This window comes from Bos indicus x Bos taurus, chromosome 10 (genome assembly GCF_003369695.1).
Source record: "Bos indicus x Bos taurus breed Angus x Brahman F1 hybrid chromosome 10, Bos_hybrid_MaternalHap_v2.0, whole genome shotgun sequence".
Classification (NCBI taxonomy): Eukaryota; Metazoa; Chordata; class Mammalia; order Artiodactyla; family Bovidae; genus Bos; species Bos indicus x Bos taurus.
In genome coordinates, this window is record NC_040085.1 from 24,711,672 (window position 1) to 24,731,856 (window position 20,185).

At 37.8% G+C, this 20,185-nt stretch overlaps 1 protein-coding gene and 1 non-coding gene across 2 annotated transcripts in view; both read right to left on the reverse strand.

Annotated features, from left to right (window-relative positions):
* Positions 1-16,836: 16,836 nt before the first annotated feature.
* On the reverse strand, positions 16,837-16,942 carry LOC113900593. The gene has a single exon (XR_003513220.1). It is a non-coding gene; the product is annotated as a U6 spliceosomal RNA (small nuclear RNA).
* A 1,945-nt stretch (positions 16,943-18,887) lies between these two features.
* The window catches only part of DPH6 (diphthamine biosynthesis 6), a 190,102-nt gene continuing 188,804 nt past the window's right edge, over positions 18,888-20,185 (reverse strand). The window contains exon 9 of the mRNA XM_027553480.1: positions 18,888-19,951. Coding sequence (XP_027409281.1) covers positions 19,898-19,951 — 54 coding nt within the window. The 3' untranslated portion in view covers positions 18,888-19,897. The remainder of the gene's footprint in view (positions 19,952-20,185) is intronic.

The following is a 20,185-nucleotide window of genomic DNA, read 5'->3' on the forward strand; positions in this document are numbered from 1 at the left end:
ATTGCTCTGAACAGTATGGATAATTTAACAATATTAAGTCTTCTAACCTATGAACATGGCTGTCTTTTCATTTATTTGTATCTTTTATTTTTTTTTCAGCAATGTATTGTAGTCTACCATCTACTTATTAAAATTGCTTCTCAGTATTTTTTTTTTTTTGAGGCTACTGTAAATGGGACTGATTTCTTAATTTCCATTTCAGATTTTTTATTGTTGGTGTACAAAATTGCTACAGCAGTGTTTTGTATGTTGATTTGTATACTGACATTTTATTGAACTCGTGCATTAATTCTAACAATATTTTTGTAGAATCCTTAGGGTTTTCTGCATATAAGACCACCCCATTCCAGTACTCTTGCCTGGAGAGTTCCATGGACGGAGGAGCCTGGTGGGCTGCAGTCCATGGGGTCGTGAAGAGTCAGACAGAACTCAGCGACTTCCCTTTCACTTTTCACTTTCATGCATTGGAGAAGGAAATGGCAACCCATTCCAGTATTCTTGCCTGGAGAATCCCAAGGACGGTGGAGCCTGGTGGGCTGCCGTCAATGGAGTCGCACAGAGTCGGACACGACTGAAGCGACTTAGTAGTAGCAGCAGCAACCTAGCAACTGAGAAAATTTTACTTCTTCCTTTCTGATCTGGATGCCTTTACTTCTTCTTGACTAACTGCTCTGATTAGGACTTCTAGTACCATGTTGAACAGAAGCAGTGAGAAGGCACCCTTACCTTTTTCCTAATCTTAGGGGGGAAAGCTTTCAGTGCTTTATCACCGACTATAAAGATAGCTGTGGGTTTTCACCTATGGGTTTCATCATGTTGAGGTAATTTCTTTCTCTTCCTAGTTTGTTGAGTGCCTTTGTCATGAAAAGCTGTTGAATTTTGTCAAATGTTTTTTCTGCATCAATTAAGACCATCATGCGGTTTTTGTCTTTCATTCTCTTAATGTGGTATGTGCTGAGCCAACTTTGCATTCCATGGAGCTCATTTGGTCATGGTGTAGAATTTTTTTAATGTATTATTGAGTTAAGTTTGGTTGTAGCTTGTTGAGGATTTGTGCATCAACATTCATCAGGGGTATTGGATGATAGTTTCCTTTTCTTGAAGTATCTTTGCCTGATTTTTTTTTTTTTTTCTTGTAGTATCTTTGCCAGGGTATTGCTGGCTTCATAAAATGAGCTTGGAAATGTTCCCTCATTTTCACTTTTGTGGTAAGAGTTTGAGAAAAATTGTTAACTTTTTATATGTTTGGTATAATTCTTCAGTGATACCATCTGGTCCTATGCTTTTCTTTGTTGGGAAGTTCTTGATTACTGATTCAATCTCTTTATTAGTTATAGGTATGCTTAGACTTTAAATTTCTTCATGATTCAGTCCTGACAGGTTTTATGATTTCTAGAAATTTATCCATAACTTGCAGGTTATCCAACTTGGTGCATATAATTTTTTTATAATAGTCTTTATTATTCTTTATTTCTAGGATACTAGTTGCAACATAATCTCTATTACTTTTTATTTTTATTATTTGAGTCTTCTATTTTTCTTAGTCTAGCTAAAGAGTTGTCAATGTTATTCATCTTTTTCAAATAACCAACTCTTAGTTTTGCTGTTCTTTTCTATCATTTTTCTGTTTTTTTTTTTTATGCTTTAATATTTATTATTTCCTTCCTTCTGTTAACTTTGGGTTTAGTGTGTTTTTTCTCTAGTTCTTTGAGGTATAAAGTTAGGTTGTTGATTTGAGATCCTTCTCGGGTTTTTTTTTTTTTTCCCCCCAGTCATCTAAAATAATTCTTTTAAGTCAACATTAGTTTATAACATTATCTAAGTTTCATGTGTACATCGTATTTTTACTTCTGTAAATACCATCAAAAATTTAGTTTCCATCCCTCACCATACAGTTGAACTCTTTGACCCATTTCACCTTCTCTCTCAATATCTTCCCCTTTGATGACCACTGTTTTGAACTGTGGTATTGGAGAAGACTCTTGAGAGTCCCTTGGACTACAAGGAGATCCAACCAGTCCATTCTGAAGGAGATCAGCCCTGGGATTTCTTTGGAAGGAATGATGCTAAAGCTGAAATTCCAGTACTTTGGCCACCTCATGGGAAGAGTTGACTCATTGGAAAAGACTCTGATGCTGGGAGGGATTGGGGGCAGGAGGAGAAGGGGACGACAGAGGATGAGATGGCTGGATGGCATCACTGACTTGATGGACGTGAGTCTGAGTGAACTCCGGGAGTTGGTGATGGACAGGGAGGCCTGGCGTGCTGCGATTCATGGGGTCGCAAAGAGTTGGACACGACTGAGCGACTGATTTGATCTGATCTGACTCTTTACTTTGGCCACCTGATGTGAAGAACCAACTCTGTTCTAGATTTATGTTTTATGATTATCATGCAGTTTGTATAAAACATTATAATCATAAATAAAAGTCATTTTCTTGATAGTATCTTATCTTTATTTGCCTATAAAAGTCCTTTTTCTTCTGTCTCTTTTATGTTATTGCCTCAAATTATTTCTTTTTATGTTGTGGATTTTGTGGATAATTATTTTTACTCTTTGCTTCTCCTTTAACCTTTATGTTATACTAAGTGTTTACAAATCTATTCTTAATTAGAGTTGCAATTTTCTGGTTCTTTACTCAAAGTTTTGTGTATATTTGTCATTTTGTTTCTGAAACAAGAGCTTCTTTCAACATTTCCTGTAAGGTAGATCTAGTGTTGATGAACTCTCTTGGCTTTTGTCTGGGACAGACTTTATTTCTCCTTCGTATCTGAATTATAACTGCAGGATAGAACATTCCTGGTTGACCAGTTTTTATTTTTCAGTATTTTTAGAGAGCTGTTCCATTCCCTCCCAGTGTATAGTTTCTGATGACATATCTGCTAACTTTATGGGGGTTCCTTTGGAACTTACCACCCTTTTTTAACCAGGCTGCCTTTAAAATTCTTTCTTATTGACTTTGACAATTTTAATTTAATGTATCTTGGAGAAGATTTTTTTGTGTTGAGGTAATTGGGTGTTCTCTTGGCTTCATGGGAGTGTATATCCAGTTCCTTCTTCAGGTTTGGGAATTTCTGAGTTATTAAAACAAAAACAAACACTCTCTTCTCCCTTCTCCTTTTCCTCTTCTGGAATACTTATTGCTTTATGTTCCCTTCCTAAAACAGTCAGATAGGTCATGTAGAATTTCTTCATTTTTCTTAGATCTTAATTGTCTTTTTTTTTTTTTAATATTTTTTAAAATTATACATGTGTTCCCCATGTCTTTCTTCTTCTACTTGTATCTTTTCTAGATTTCTGATTTCGAGTAATATTTCATGACTTTACATTTGGTTTCTGGAGAAGTATTACTTTATTTTTGTGATACAGTGTTATTGTGATTCTTTATGATGCTTGATGATTTGTTCCTCATTTGAAGCAGAGAACAACCTTCTTCTTTAGGTAAAACTTTTTTTTCTTTTTACAATAAAGAATTCAAGAGAAGTCGCTCAGTCGTGTCCGACTCTTTGCGACCCCATGGACTGGGCTCCTCGGTCCATAGGATTTTCCAGGCATGAATACTAGAGTGGGTTGCCATTTCCTTCTCCAGGGGATCTTCCCGAGCCAGGGATCGAACCCCGGTCTCCGGCATTGTAAGCAGACGCTTTACCATCCAAGCTACCAGGGAAGCCAAGATTAGCCATTAAAGGCCTTTCTTTTCTTTTTCAGTAGGTGGCGCTACAGCACAAGTTGTTGGTTATTCCTACTTGAACAGCCTCTAGTTATATATTATATACATATGTCTATATATTAACGTTGTAGAGATGGCACTTTCCCCTCCATTGCCTCCATCATTCAGAGGTGCCACCCAGTGCCCTTTGGCACAACTTGTTGGTGCTTTGCTGCTGCTGGTGGTGCTGTCAACCTCTGAGGCACTAGGATGACAGGTGCTACTCCTGTGCTGGGGATCTCCCAAGAAATAGGCTCCACTGCTATAGCAAATGAGGAGGACTGGGGTTTTGGGTGCTTCTGCTATGCCTGGAGTTGTTGAATTTGTGGATGCCACTGCTGAAGGTGTGGTAGCTGTGGGGCAGGAGAGCCTAAGTCGTGGGAGCATCTACAGCTAGAGACATAGGGTCACAGGCCCTGAACCACTCTTGCCCAGTTACATGTGACCGCAAGTACTGGCCTCCTCAGACAGCCATTTTTCTTTTTTGCATTTCTTTTTCCAGGGGATGGTCTTGATCCCTGTCTCCTGTACAATGTCACGAACCTCCAACCATAGTTCATCAGGCACTGTATTAGATATATCTAGTCCCTTAAATCTATTTCTCACTTCCACTGTATAATCGTGAGGGATTTGATTTAGGTCATACCTGAATGGTCAAATGGTTTTCCCTACTGTCTTCAATTTAAGTCTGAATTTGGTAATAAGGAGGCCTTACAAATAGCTGTGAAAATAAGAGAAGTGAAAAGCAAAGGAGAAAAGAAAAAATATACCCATTTGAATGCAGATTTCCAAAGAATAGGAAGGAGAGATAAGAAAGCCTTCCTCAACGATCAGTGCAAAGAAATAGAGGAAAACAATAGAATGGAAAAGACTAGAGATCTCTTCAAGAAAATGAGAGATACCAAGGGAACATTTCATGCAAAGATGGGTTCAATAAAGGACAGAGATGGTAGGGACCTAATAGAAGCAGAAGATATTAAGAAGAGGTGGCAAGAATACACAAAAGAACTGTACAATAAAGGTCTTCATGACCCAGATAATCATGATGGAGTGATCACTCATCTACAGCCAGCATCCTGGAATGTGAAGTCAAGTGGGCCTTAGGAAGCATTACTATGAACAAAGCTAGTGGAGGTGATGGAATTCCAGTTGAGCTATTTCAAATCCTAAAAGATGATGCTGTGAAAGTGCTGCACTCAGTATGCCAGCAAATTTGGAAAACTCAGCAGTGGCCACAGGACTGGAAAAGGTTAGTTTTCATTCCAATCCCTAAGAAAGGCAATGCCAAAGAATGCTCAAACTACCACACAATTGCACTCATCTCACACGCTAGTAAAGTAATGCTCAAAATTCTCCGAGCCAGGTTTCAAAAATATGTGAACCATAAACTTCCAGATGTTCAAGTTGGTTTTAGAAAACGCAGAGGAACCAGAGATCAAATTGCCACCATTCACTGGATCATGGAAAGAGCAAGGGAGTTCCAGAAAAACACCTATTTCTGCTTTATTGACTATGCCAAAGCCTTTGACTGTGTGGATCACAATAAACTGTGGAAAATTCTTCACGAGATGGGAATACCAGACCACTTGACCTGTCTCTTGAGAAATCTGTATGTAGGCCAGGAAGCAACAGTTAGAACTGAACATGGAACAACAGACTGATTCCAAATAGGTTAAGGCATATGTCAAAGCTGTATATTGTCACCCTGCATATTTAACTTATATGCAGAGTTTCATATAGCTTGGGCTGGATGAAGCACAAGCTGGAATCAAGATTGCCAGGTGAAATATCAATAACCTCAGATATGCAGATGACACCCACCTAATGGCAGAAAGTGAAGAAAAACTAAAGAGCCTCTTAAAGAGCCTCTTAAACAGTGAGTTAGTTAATTAGTTCAGTTGCTCAGTTGTGTCCGACTCTTTGCAACCCCATGAAAAAGCAAACTCTCTTGCTTTTTTGATGATCCAGCGGATGTTAGCAATTTGATCTCTGGTTCCTCTGCCTTTTCTAAAACCAACTTGAACATCTGGAAGTTCATGGTTCACGTATTACTGAAGCCTGGCTTGGAGAATTTTGAGCATTACTTTACTAGTGTGTGGAGAAGGCAATGGCACCCCGCTCCAGTACTCTTGCCTGGAAAATCGCATGGATGGAGGAGCCTGGTAGGCTGTAGTCCATGGGGTCGCTAAGAGTCGAACACGACTGAGCGACTTCCCTTTCACTTTTCACTTTCATGCATTGGAGAAAACCCACTCCAGTGTTCTTGCCTGGAGAATCCCAGGGACTGGGGAGCCTGTCTATGGGGTCGCACAGTCGGACACGACTGAAGCGACTTTACAGCAGCAACAGCAGTTACTAGTGTGTGAGATGAGTGCTGTGCGGTAGTTTGAGCATTCTTTGGCATTGCCTTTCTTAGGGATTGGAATGAAAACTGACCTTTTCCAGTCCTGTGGCCACTGCTGGGTTTTCCAAATTTGCTGGCATATTGAGTGCAGCACCTTCACAGCATCATCTTTTAGGATTTGAAATAGCTCAACTGGAATTCATCACCTCCACTAGCTTTGTTCAGTGAGAGACTTTATATTTTTGGGCTCCAAAATCACTGCAGATGGTGACTGCAGCCATGAAATTAAAAGATGCTTACTCCTTGGAAGGAAAGTTATGACCAATCTAGACAGCATATTCAAAAGCTGAGACATTACTTTTTCAACAAAGGTCCATCTAGTCAAGGCTATGGTTTTTCCAGTGGTCATGTATGGATGTGAGAGTTGGACTATAAAGAAAGCTGAGCAATGAAGAACTGATGCTTTTGAACTGTGGTGTTGAAGACTCTGGAGAGTCCTTTGGACTGGAAGGAGATCTAACCAGTCAATCCTAAAGGAGATCAATACTGAGTGTTCACTGGAAGGACTGATGCTGAAGCTGAAACTCCAAGTTTGGCCACCTGACGTGAAGAACTGTTCACTGGGGAAAAAACCCTGATATTGGGAAAGATTGAAGGCAGGAGGAGAAGGGGACGACAGAGGATGAGATGGTTGAATGGCACCACGGACTCAATGGACATGATTTTGGGTAAACTCCGGGAGTTGGTGATGGACAGGGAGGCCTGGCATGCTGCAGTCCATGGGGTGGCAAAGAGTGCGACACGACTGAGCAACTGGACTGAACTGAAAAAGTACTGGAGTACTGCTTTTGCCAGGAGGCCAGAGTTGTGTGTGCTGTAGCTATTGGGTTCCCTAGGGTTGTAGGTTCAGCGGGTGCAGCAGGGACTAGGATCACAGGCACCGTTTTTGCTTTTCCTTGATTTTGCCTTCCCTGTGTGCTTGAATCCACCCACCTTTACATGTACAGATGTGTGAAATTCTCACGTTCTGGTCTGTTTGGCAGAGCCATCTTTGCCGAGCCGAGTTGGATACTTTACTGGTTGCAGATTAAAGGGGAGTGACAAAAGAGGGTGTCTCACTCCACCGTGATGCTGACATCACTCTTTGTTTTTATTGTGTGTGTTTACCACTATAAACTTCCCTCTTGGTACTGCTTTTGTTGCAGTCTATAAATTTTGGTACATTCTGCTTTTGCTCTCTTTTGTCTCAAGATATTTTCTAATTTCTCTTGTGATTTATTTTGGCCCATTGATTGTTTAACAGTGTACTATTTAATTTCAACATATTTGTGAATTTTTCAGTTTTCTCTGTTTTTGATCTCATTTCATTCCATCCTGGTTTGAAGAGATAATTTGTATGATTTCCATCCTAAATTTGTTAAGAAGTGTTTTGTGGCCCAACAAGTGATCTGTCTTGGAGAATGTTCTTAGTACATTTGAGAAGAATGTGTATTTTGTTGTTGTTGTTGGGTGAAGTGTTACTTTAATGTCTATTATTTCCAATTATTCTACAGTATTGGTCAAGTTCTCTGTTTCCTTATTGATGTATGATCTGATTTTTGATTGATTGATTTTTAAATCAATCGATTTAAAATTGACTGATTTAAAAATTTAAAATTGATTGATTTTTACATTACTAAAAGTGAGATATTGAAATCCCTACCATTATTGTGTTACGGTCTATTTCTTGATTCAATTCTGTCAATGTTTATTTCATATATTTGGATGCTCTGCTGTTAGGTGGGTATAGATTTATAGTTTCATACCTTCGTGGTGAGCTGACTCTTTTATCATTATGTAATGTCTTTGTTTCTTGTGACAGTTTTGACTTAAAATATATTCATCTGACGTAAGTATGGACACTCCTGTTCTCTTTTGGTTATCATTTTCATGGAATGGCTTTATTGAAACTTCTACTTTCAGCCTATAAATAACCTTATATCTAAAGTGTGTCTCTTGTAAAGGGCATACTGTTCTTAATGTTTTAATACATTCAACCACACTATGTCTTTTGATTTTCTGAGTTGTTCCCCATGTAGATATAATTTGGTGTGTTTATAAGAAGAGTTGAGCTCCAGGTTCTGACTCCACCATCTTGATCTCCCAGTGTGCATCCCTCCCATGTCTTTTGATTGGAAGTTTAATCTATTTAAATTTAAAGTACTTACTGGTAGAGAAGAATTTAGTGTTATCATCTTGTTGTTTACATCTTCTAGTCTTCTAGTTATTTTGATACTCCTTCCTCTTTTGCAGTTGTCCTCTGTGTGTTTTTTTTTTTTTTTTTTGTGGTGACACACTTTGATTCCTTTCTCATTTTCTTCTGCGTATCCTCTATAGGTATTTCCTTTGCGGTTACTATATTGCATCAAACATCTATAATAATCTATTTTAAATTAATAAAAACTAACATTAATCACATATATAATTCTACACCTTTATGCTTCCCTGTCCTACTTTATATTATTGATGTCACAAATTATATCTTTATATATTCTGTATCCTCTAACATAGCTTTATAGTTATACTTTCATGACATTATTTATAACATTCTATGACAGAATTATAAGTAATTTACATACCATTATCACAGTATTACCAAACTCTGTATATGTCTATATATTTACTTGTATCAGGGAGTTTTACATTTTCAAGTGCTTTAGTGTTGTTGTCTAATATATTTTTTTCAACTCGAAGAACTCCTTTCAGGAATACATGTAAGGAAGGCAAGTCTAGAATTCTCTGTTTTTCTTTAACTGGGAAGGTCTTTTATTTCTCCTTTTGACTTTTATGTATGTTTAAAATTTTCCTTAATAAAATATTGGAGTAAAATAAAAATAAAGTGAAGAAATTTACAAAATTCAGAAAAATTATTACTAGCAGACACACCAAAGCATAATAAAGTATGTTAAAGTTTAAACATAAATGTTATTAACTAGAGTTAAATATTTGTTAAATATTTCTTGAGGAGAAAAGTCACAGTGAAATTGACCAACTATAAGTGCACTATCAACGAGTTTTGACAAATGCATTACTAACATCCTGAAAGTAACTCCACTTTAATTTTTGAAGGATATTTTGGCTGGCTACAGATTCTAGAATGAGAGTTATTTTCATTTAGCGATGCAAAGGGTAGAGCTCCATTGTTTGTTTAAAAGTTAGGTTTCATTCTAACAGTTGTTACTTTGAATGTGGCCTTTTAAAAAAATGTATTCTATTTCTAATTTTTTTCTTTGACTTTTTTTTTCAGCAGTTTTATTATCACATACCTAAGGAAATCAACTCTGAATATTTATTGGAAGGACTGGTGCTGAAGCTCCAACACTTTGGTCACCTAATGTAAAGAGTGGACTCATTGGAAAGACACTAATACTGGAAAAGACTGAAGGCAAAAGGAGAAGAGGGCAGCAGAGGATGAGATGGTTAGAGAGCATCACCAACTCAATGCATTTGAGCAAACTCTAGGACGTAGTGAAGGACAGGGAAGGCTGACATGCTGCAGTCCATGGGGTCACCAATAGTCAGATATGACTTAGTGACTGGATAAGAACAAAAACCTAAATATGCATCTGTTTTTATTTCATTTGTGGCCCATGAGATTTGTTTAATCCATACCTTAGTGTGTCTAATTAATTTTGTAAAGTTCTCAACTATTACCTTCCTGATAATAGTTGAGAGTATTAGTTGAATACCTTCTTGTTTCTCTTCATACTTCATTCTGAGTATTTTCTTTTTTCCAATTCACTGAAACACTCTTTGGCTGTATCTATAGCCTTCTGACAAGACTCTTAGCCTTTGCCTACCCAAATCCAACCACTCATAGTTTATCATTACCATCTGCTATATGACCAAAAGAATTAGTCTTGTTACCCTAAATCTGGGTTTAAAAATGTCACAAGAGCAGCCTCAGATTCTCAGATCATGTTTATTCCATAAACTCCAATCTTCATCTCTATAGGCAGTGAGGCAACATTTCCCCATCCCCTCTTTTTTACATATTTGATTAATCTGTCTCATTCCATAGGATAAGAGCTCCATGAAAGAAGTAATTTTTGGTTGTCCAATTCACTATTGTTTCCTCACTGAATGAACAGTGCCAGAATTTAAATGTAAGCATTAAATAAATGTTAAATGAATAAGTAGTATGCCACCTTTTTAATGAGAAACTATCAAAGTGAAACTTTATGAAAAATACTAGTTAAAAACTTTATTTTTCAAAACAACACCAAGAACAAAAAGTTACATAGAAGAGCATAACAACTAAGTAAATATTAAGGAAAAAAGTCTGAATTTGAAAGAGGGAAGGAAATCATTTGATTGGTTATTTTTATGATCTTCCCCCAAACTGATTAAGTCTATCAAGATGTGGGTTCAAAAACTCTTCTACTGTCCAGTTTGATTCATGACTTCCCGATACAGTGATAAATTGTTGGTAGTACTGAAATATATGCATTAGGGGCAGAAATGCATTAAGTAGCTTTCTAAATTTTGGTGAATAAAAGGCTTGATTTATTAATCTCCTCCAAGGATCATTTATGGCAGCATTAGCACAGGAGTACCTAAAGCCAAAATTTATCTGAATCCCAAGCTGTTATCAGTAAGGTTTATAGAATAAGGTTTTAAAACCTTCTAACTGCCTTGCTCTCTCTCACCAGATCAGTTTTCTGCTCATTAGCTTGAGGGCAAAGATGGGGAAAGGGTGGGTTGGATAGGAAAGCTGTGCTGAACCAAATGTTGATGAATAAAAGTCATCTTTTTATCATTCTCCTTCTTCTGTCCCTCTGTAAGGAGAGCTATTATAATTATATAAAATATATAATTGTCCCATGAATTATTTCAACAAAAAACAAAATTAAGAGCTAAGTGATAGTAGGGTACCTTAGTAAAATTGGGGCTAAATTTCTGTGAACCTTGCCCTCTTTATAAATGCAATGGCTTTGCCAACAATTAATTTGAAATATTTCTCATAAAACTGTTTGAAAAATCTAAAACAACTATGTAAGGAAGAAAGAGCTTCTGAATAGTTAAAAGTCTTGATTCTTCTGTTAAAGGTTATGCATTTTAATATGATCTTTAGGTTGATTTATGTAAAGCTTTGTATTTTTCATTTTCTCAAGCCTGTCACAGTAGTGATGTATGGTGTATTTTAGCATCAAGTTTGCCATAAGCAATAAAGTCAGAGCCCTAAAAGAAATTTTAATATATTTCTTCATTTTTAACATGGAGCTTTCCATTATTCACTTATTTTGTTTGGGATCCCATGTTTAGTTGATATAATTTTTATACTCACATAAATAATTTAATATTTAATTCAAAGGTAACATTTAAATAGATTATTCAATAAAAAAGTTAAAGGGTCATTATATATAAAGTGAAAATCTTAGCAATAACTTAAATTTCATACTAACAACCTCTCTAAAGGTTGTATTCTCCGTTCCAGTTTGCTTGGAGTATTTTATCTAACAACAAGATAAAAGGAAAATAAACAAGAAAGTGACTTTCATTAAATAGTACGAAGCATGAAGTGGAAGCATATTTATAAAACCCTACAAGAAGAAAAAACATGAAGTATGAAAGTAGCAAACAGTTAAAAACTCTCACTGCAGAGCTAACTGCTGTTGTAGGAGCTATGAGAGGGAAAAAGAAGAGTCCTTAAGAAATTTTCATCCTAGTAGAAATAGTAAGTCTGTAAACATCAAAACATAAGCTGCTTAAGTTAATTATCACAAGAAAGGACAAAACAGTGTTAGGGCATCTGGTGTGGTTAAGTCTATGTCAGTCTTATATCATGGACAAGACGTACACATTTAAAGAAAAGGAAGAAGAAAGTAAAATAGGTAAAATAGAATGATTAAAGGCAAGGCAGGAGGAAGCAGAAGGCCTGGTAGGACATTTATTCAATGGTTCTGTATTAGCAGAGCAAAGGTACATGTGGGAGAGTCCTGGGAACAAGACTGAAAAAAATGTTATGGCAACATGTGAGGTGACCCTCAATTCATGGCTAAACATCTTATTTATGAAGAAAACAATGGGGCACCATTATGGATGTTTGTGTAGAGAAACAAAAACTAGAAAGAAAAATCTAACATGGCAGGGGAGTAGAATGTGGGGAGAATAAAAGCAATGAATTAACTTAAGTTTTACCTTGTCCAAGAGTTTGAGCAAGATACAACTTGAACTGGAGAGAAGGGCATGGAGATGGAATAGTGTTTGTGACATTAAAACTAGTTTACAAGGAATTAGATAATCAATTGAATGCTTAGGGTAAAGGAGAGATAGCTCTGATAGATGATTCATTTTTGTGTGTGCCTGAGTTACTAGGTGGAAAACAGTAGTGCTAAATAACAAAAAGAAATGGTGCACTTGGAGGGGAAAGGGAGTTGAAAGTTGGTACATAATGAGCTTGACCCTTTTTGGCAGTCATGTCCAGCAGCCAGTCAGAAATAGGGATGCAGAGTTAAGGAGGAAAAACAGATATTAGTATAAAGACCAGAAAGAGAGTGAGAATTATCTATATAGAGGTAAAAAGTAAACTAGTAGGACAAGATAAAATCTCAGAAAGAGACTAACAGCAATTCATCAAAGCAACTGACAAAGCTAGACTGCAAATGTGTTATGAAGTGTATAGAAACTAAAGACATTTTGGGAACAGATACAGATTTTCAGAGTGGTATTCAAGGTATACATTCATGGTCTCACTACTATTTGGGGTAGAGTGTTAATTAATTTGTTAATATGAGTTTAAAATGACAATGTGATTTTGATAAAACATGTGGAAGTGTATCTGTCATTTTTTTTTTTTTTGGCCATGCTGTGTGACATATGAATCTTTTAATGACTAGGGGTCAAACCTGCATTCCCTGCATTTGAAGCACAAAGTCTTAACCATTGGATTGCCAGGGAAGTTCCATATCCGTCATTTTTGCCCTCTAACATTTAACAAGTGTGGCCGAGAGGAGCTACCCTTTGTCCAAGGTCAGGAGTGGCGACCAAGAGTGCCAGGCTGTGTTGGCACAGGAGCGGCCGAGAGGAGCTACCCCATGTCCGAGGTCAGGGGCGGCGGCAGAGAGAAGCTACCCCACGTCCGAGGTCAGGGCGGTGGCAGAGAGGAGCTACCCCACGTCCGAGGTCAGGGTGGCAGCCGAAGGAGCAACCCCAGGTCCAAGGAGCAGCGGCTGCGCGGGCACAGGAGGGCTGAGAGGAGCTACTCCATGTTCAAGGTCAGGAGGGGCGGCCGTGTGGAGATACCCCTCGTCCAAGGTAAGGAGCAGTGGCTGCGCTTTGCTGGAGCAGCCGTGAAGAAAACCCCACATCCAAGGTAAGAGAAACCCAAGTAAGACACTAGGTGCTGAGAGAGGGCATCAGAGGGCAGACACACTGAAACCATAATCACAGAAAACTAGCCAATCTGATCACACGGACCACAGCCTTGTCTAACTCAATGAAACTAAGCCATGCCGTGTGGGGCCACCCATGACGGGAGGGTCATGGTGGAGAGGTCTGACAGAATGTGGTCCAGTAGAGAAGAGAATGGCAAACTACTTCAGTATTCTTGCCTTGAGAACACCATGAACAATATGAAAAGGCAAAATGATAGGATATTGAAAGGGGAACTCCCCGGGTCTGTAGGTGCCCAATATGCTACTGGAGATCAGTGGAGAAATAACTCCAGAAAGAATGAAGGGATGAAGCCAAAGCAACAGTTATGGATGTGACTGGTGATAGAAGCAAGGTCCAATGCTGTAAAGAACAATATTTCATAGGAACCTGGAATGTCAGGTCCATGAATCAAGGCAAATTGGAAGTGGTCAAACAGGAGATGGCAAGAGTGAACATCGACTTTCTAGGAATCAGCAAAATAAAATGGACTGGAATGGGTGAATTTAACTCAGATGACCACTGTATCTACTACTGTGGGCAGGAATCCCTCAGAAGAAATCAGTAGCTATCATGGTCAACAAAAGAGTCTGAAATGCAGTACTTGAATGCAATCTCAAAATGACAGAATGATCTCTGTTCGTTTCCAAGGCAAACCATTCAATATCACGGTAGTCCAAGCCTATGCCCCAACCAGTAATGCTGAAGAAGCTGAAGTTGAATGGTTCTATGAAGACCTACAACTCCTTTTAGAACTAACAGCTAAAAAAGATGTCCTTTTCATTATAGGGGACCGGAATGCAAAAGTAGGAAGTCAAGAAACGTCTGGAGTAACAGGCAAATTTGGCCTTGGAGTACGGAATGAAGCAGGGAAAAGGCTAACAGAGTTTTGCCAAGAGAATGCACTGGTCATAGCAAACACCCACTTCCAACAACACAAAAGACTACTCTAGACGTGGACATCACCAGATGGTCAACACCAAAATCCGATTGATTATATTCTTTGCAGCCAAAGATGGAGAAGCTCTATACAGTCAGCAAAAACAAGACCGGGAGCTGACTGTGGCTCAGATCATGAACTCCTTACTGCCAAATTCAGACTTAAATTGAGGAAAGTATGGAAAACCACTAGACCATTCAGGTATGACCTAAATCAAATCCCTTATGATTATACAGTGGAAGTGAGAAATAGATTTAAGGGACTAGATCTGACAGACAGAGTGCCTGATGAAATATGGACGGAGGTTCGTGACATTGTACAGGAGACAGGGATCAAGACCATCCCCATGGAAAAGAAATGCAAAAAAGCAAAATGGCTGTCTGAAGAGGCCTTACAAATAGCTGTGAAAAGAAGAGAAGTGAAAAGCAAAGGAGAAAAGGAAAGATATAAGCGTCTGAATGCAGAGTTCCAAAGAATAGCAAGGAGAGATAAAAAAGCCTTCCTCAGGGATCAATGCAAAGAAATAGAGGAAAGCAGAACAGAATGGGAAAGACTAGAGATCTCTTCAAGAAAATTAGAGATACCAAGGGACCATTTCATGCAAAGATGGGCTCGATAAAGGACAGAAATGGTATGGACCTAACAGAAGCAGAAGATATTAAGAAGAGGTGGCAAGAATACACAGAAGAACTGTACAAAAAAGAGCTTCATGACTCAGATAATCACGATGGTGTGATCACTCACCTAGAGCCAGACATCCTGGAATGGGAAGTCAAGAGGGCCTTAGAAAGCATCACTACGAACAAAGCTAGTGGAGGTGATGGAATTCCAGTTGAGCTATTTCAAATCCTGAAAGATGATGCTGTGAAAGTGCTGCACTCAATATGCCAGCAAATTTGGAAAACTCAGCAATGGCCACAGGACTGGAAAAATCAGTCTTCATTCCAATCCCAAAGAAAGGCAATGCCAAAGAATGCTCAAACTACCACACAATTGCACTCATCTCACACACTAGTAAAGTAATGCTCAAAATTCTGCAAGCCAGGCTTCAGCAGTACATGAACCGTGAACTTCCAGATGTTCAAGCTGGTTTTAGAAAAGGCAGAGGAACCAGAGATCAAATTGCCAACATCCGCTGGATCATGGAAAAAGCAAGAGAGTTCCAGAAAAACATCTATTTTTGCTTTATTGACTATGCCAAAGCCTTTGACTGTGTGGATCACAATAAACTGGAAAATTCTGAAAGAGATGGGAATATCAGACTACCTGACCTGCCTCTTGAGAAACCTATATAGGTCAGGAAGCAACAGTTAGAACTGGACATGGAACAACAGACTGGTTCCAAATAGGAAAAGGAGTACGTCAAGGCTGTATATTGTCAGCCTGCTTATTTAACTTATATGCAGAGTACATCATGAGAAACGCTGGGCTGGAAGAAGCACAAGCTGGAATCAAGATTGCCTGGAGAAATATCAATAACCTCAGAGACGCAATGATACCACCCTTATGGCAGAAAGTGAAGAGGAACTAAGAAGCCTGTTAATAAAAGTGAAAGAGGAGAGTGAAAAAGTTGACTTAAAGCTCAACATTCAGAAAACGAAGATCATGGATTCTGGTCCCATCATTTCATGGCAGATAGATGGGGAAACAGTGGAAACACTGTCAGACTTTATTTTTCTGGGCTCCAAAATCACTGCAGATGGTGACTGCAGCCATGAAATTAAAAGACCCTTACTCCTTGGAAGGAAAGTTATGACCAACCTAGATAACATATTGCAAAGCAGAGATATTACTTTGCCAACAAAGGTCCATCTAATCAAGGCTATGGTTTTTTCAGTGGTCATGTATGGATGTGAGAGTTGGACTGTGAAGAAAGCTGAGTGCTGAAGAATTGATGCTTTTGTTTTTTGTTTTTACTTTTTTCTTTTTTTAATTTTATTTTTTAATTGGAGTATAACTGCTTTACAATGTTGTGTTAGTCTGCTGTATAACAATGTGAATCTGCTATAATCATACATATATTCCCTCCTTCTAGAGCCTGCCACACACTCCTTCCGCAACTCAACCCCTTTAGGTCATCGCAGAGCAGAGCTGAGCTCCCTGTGCTAGACAGCAGGCTCCCACTAGCTTTAAGTTTTACACATTGTAGTATATATACATCAGTGCTACTCTCTCAATTCATCCCACCCGTTCTTTCCTTCCTGTGCCCAGAAGTCTGGTCTCTACATCTGTGCCTTTATTCCTGCCATGCACATAGGTTCATCAGTAGGATTTTTCTCAATTCCATATATACATATATGAATATGCAATATTTGTTTTTATCCTTCTGGCTTACTTTTCTATATGACTGTCTTAAGTTCAACTATATAATTACAAATGACCCATTTTTTTAATTTTTAGGAATATTCCAAAAATATGAGTAATATTCCAAAAATATGGAACACTTCATGAATTTTCCTTTACCCTTGCACAGGGACCATGCTCATTTTCTCTGTATCCTTCCAGTTTTAGTATGTGTGCTGCTGGAGCAAGCACAAAAATTGATGCTTTTGAACTGTGGTGTTGGAGAAGACTCTTGAGAGTCCCTTGGACTGCAAGGAGATCCAACCAGTTCATCCTAAAGGAGATCAGTCCTGGGTGTTCATTGAAAGGACTGATGGTGAAGCTGAAACTCCAATACTTTGGCCACCTCATGCGAAGAGTTGACTCATTGGAAAAGACCCTGATGCTGGGAGGGATTGGGGGCAGGAGGAGAAGGGGACGACAGAGGATGAGATGGCTGGATGGCATCACCACCTCAATGGACATGGGTTTGAGTGAACTTCAGGAGTTGGTGATGGACAGGGAGGCCTGGCGTGCTGCAATTCATGGGGTCACAAAGAGTCAGACACAACTGAGCTACTGAACTGAACTGAACTGAGCATTTAATCATCTTTCCTTTGTTAACGACACTTTTGTTTTCATTCTATAAAATCCCCTTCTCTACTACCTGAGTGGGCTCAGGGGTAGAGCTGCTGACTTGGTCAGTGCTTTACTCAAGCCATTGATACATAATACAATTTCTGGAAAAGGAACTCTTACTTATTTCTTTCCTGATTCACACTAAGAATGCTACCTTGATGTCTGTCATTTGCAAAAAAAAAAGTTGAAAGGAGGCAATATTTAACGTATTAGGTTGGAATGATGAAAATAAAAAGGATATTCAAGCATATATACATATACATATATACATAAAACTCTGATGACAGAAATCAAAGAAGAATACAGTAAACAGATACCCCAAGGTCATGGATAGTAAGATTCAATACTGTTGTCAGTTCTTTCTAACTTGATCAATAGATTCAATGTTATTCCATTTAAAATCTTACCAAGTCATTTTGTAGATATAAAAAATGGACTCTAATGCTTAAAGGGAAAGGTAAAAGGCCTAGAATAGTCAATACAATATTGAAGAAGAAGAACAAAATCAGAATCTGACATTATCTGACTTTAAGATATACTGCAAAGCTATAGTAATTAAGACATTGTGGTATTGGCAAAAGAATAGACAAACAAATCAATGAAACAGATAGAGAGCTAAGAATTATGTCTACACAAATATAGTCAATTGATCTTTGACAAAGGGGCAAGAAATATAATGGAGAAAATACAATCTTTTCAATAGATGATGCCAGAACCACCAAATATCCACACATGAAAAAATGAATCCGGACCCAAACCTTATATCCTTTTACAAAAATAAAGTCAAAATGAATAACAGACCCAAATGTAAAATGCAAAAGTATAAAAATCACAGAAGATAAAATGGAGAAAATCTAGATGATCTTGGGTTTGGTGATGACTTTTAGATATAATACCAAAGACATAATTGATGAAAGAAATAATAACCTGGGCTTCATTAAAATTAAAAACTTCTGCTTTGGCAAAGTTACTGGCAAAGAATGAGAAGACAAGCCATAGATCACAAGAAAGTACTTGCAAAAGACATAGCTGATAAAGAATTATTTCCAAAACATACAGAAAATTCTTAAATCTCAATAATAAGAAAACAGAGTTCATATAAAAAATGGGCAGGAGATCCAAGCAGATATCTCACCAAATATAATACAGAGATAGCAAATAAAATATATGAAAAGATGTTCCACATCATATGCTATCAGGGAAATCCAAATTAAAACAGCAATGAGATACTATTACACACCTATTAAAATGATAAAAGTCCAAAACACTGACAATATCAAAAGCTGACAAGGAGGCAGAGGAATACAAATAGTGAACAAATAGAGGGAATAGGAATAGAGAATAGTGAATCTCATTCACTGCTGGTGAGAATGCAAAATGGTACAGACACTTTGGAAGACAGTTGGATGGCTTCTTGTGAAATTAAATATACTTTCATCATATAATCCAGCAATCATATTCCTTGGCATTTACCCTAAAGAGTTGAAAAGTTATGTCCATACAAAAACTTGCACATGGGTGTTTTATAGCAGCTTTATTCACAATTGTCAAAACTTGGAAGCAACCAAGATGTTCTTAAGTAGGTGAATGGATAAATAAATCATGGTATGTCCAGACAATGGAATACTATTAAGCACTTAAAAACTTATGAAAAGACACACAGAAACCTTAAATGCATATTACTAAGGGAAAGAAGCCAATCTAAAAATGGCAACATACTGTATTATTCTAACTATATGACCTTCTGGAAGAAGCAAAACTAGAGAGATGATGAAAAGATCAGTGGTTGCCAGGAGATGGAGGAAGTAAGTGATGAAAGGTGGGGCACAGAGGATTTTTTAGGGCAGTGGACATCCTCAGTATGGCATGTCTAATGATGGATACGTGTCATCCACAGAACGTGCAATACCGAGTGAATTGTCTATGGACCTTGGGTGATAATGATGTGTCAGTGTAAATCCCTCGATTGTAACAAATGTACTGTTGTGGTGGGGGATGTTGATAGTTCGGGGGAACTGTGCATGTGTGGGGATTCTCTATGCCTTCTGCTCAATTTTTCTGTGAGTTCAAAAAACAGCCTGAAGTCAACATAGGTAATGCTGAAAAACTGCATGTTTTTAATCAGTTATAAAATAACCAATAAGAGCTAATGGTATTCTTCCTGATTGTCCAGTAATGTTGAAGCAATGAATATATGCAAAACAAAAATGATGACACCCAGTAAATGTGATTAAATATAGTGATTGCCTTTTCATCTTCATTTTCAAATGCCTTTGCATCATATCATTGGCTGAGATGAGAGCAGAAAATGAGGACTGCAGATGAAGTAAAAGGGAAAAGAAAAATCTACCAGAGATGATGCACAGGATGTGTTAACCAGTCAATGGTTCTACTAATTTCTGATAAAGTAAATATTTCTAAGAATTAAAAAAAAGGGTAATGAGAAAAAGTGGCATAAAATAATTAGGACAATGCTATGTAATTTTTAAATTTAAATAGAAATAGCAGGTTAGTAACAAAAAATGTTTTTCAAGAGTTGTGTATATCATTAGATGTTCTGCAGTTGTCAGGTACTGGGGACACCTAAAAAAACAAAGGAAACACACCATATTTATTCAGTGTCAACGAGTATTGTACCTCACAGAAGTAACATTGTTTTCCCAAAGAGGGCAAATGGTCAGTGAAGACTAACGAAATATCCAAACAGTGTGAATAATGAGCTATTTAGGTAGAGCTGAAGGTATCACGGCCAATGTATCTAAACCAGAATTTGGTGCTTTTGATTTTTGTGTGTATGCACATGGCAGCGAAAGTAGC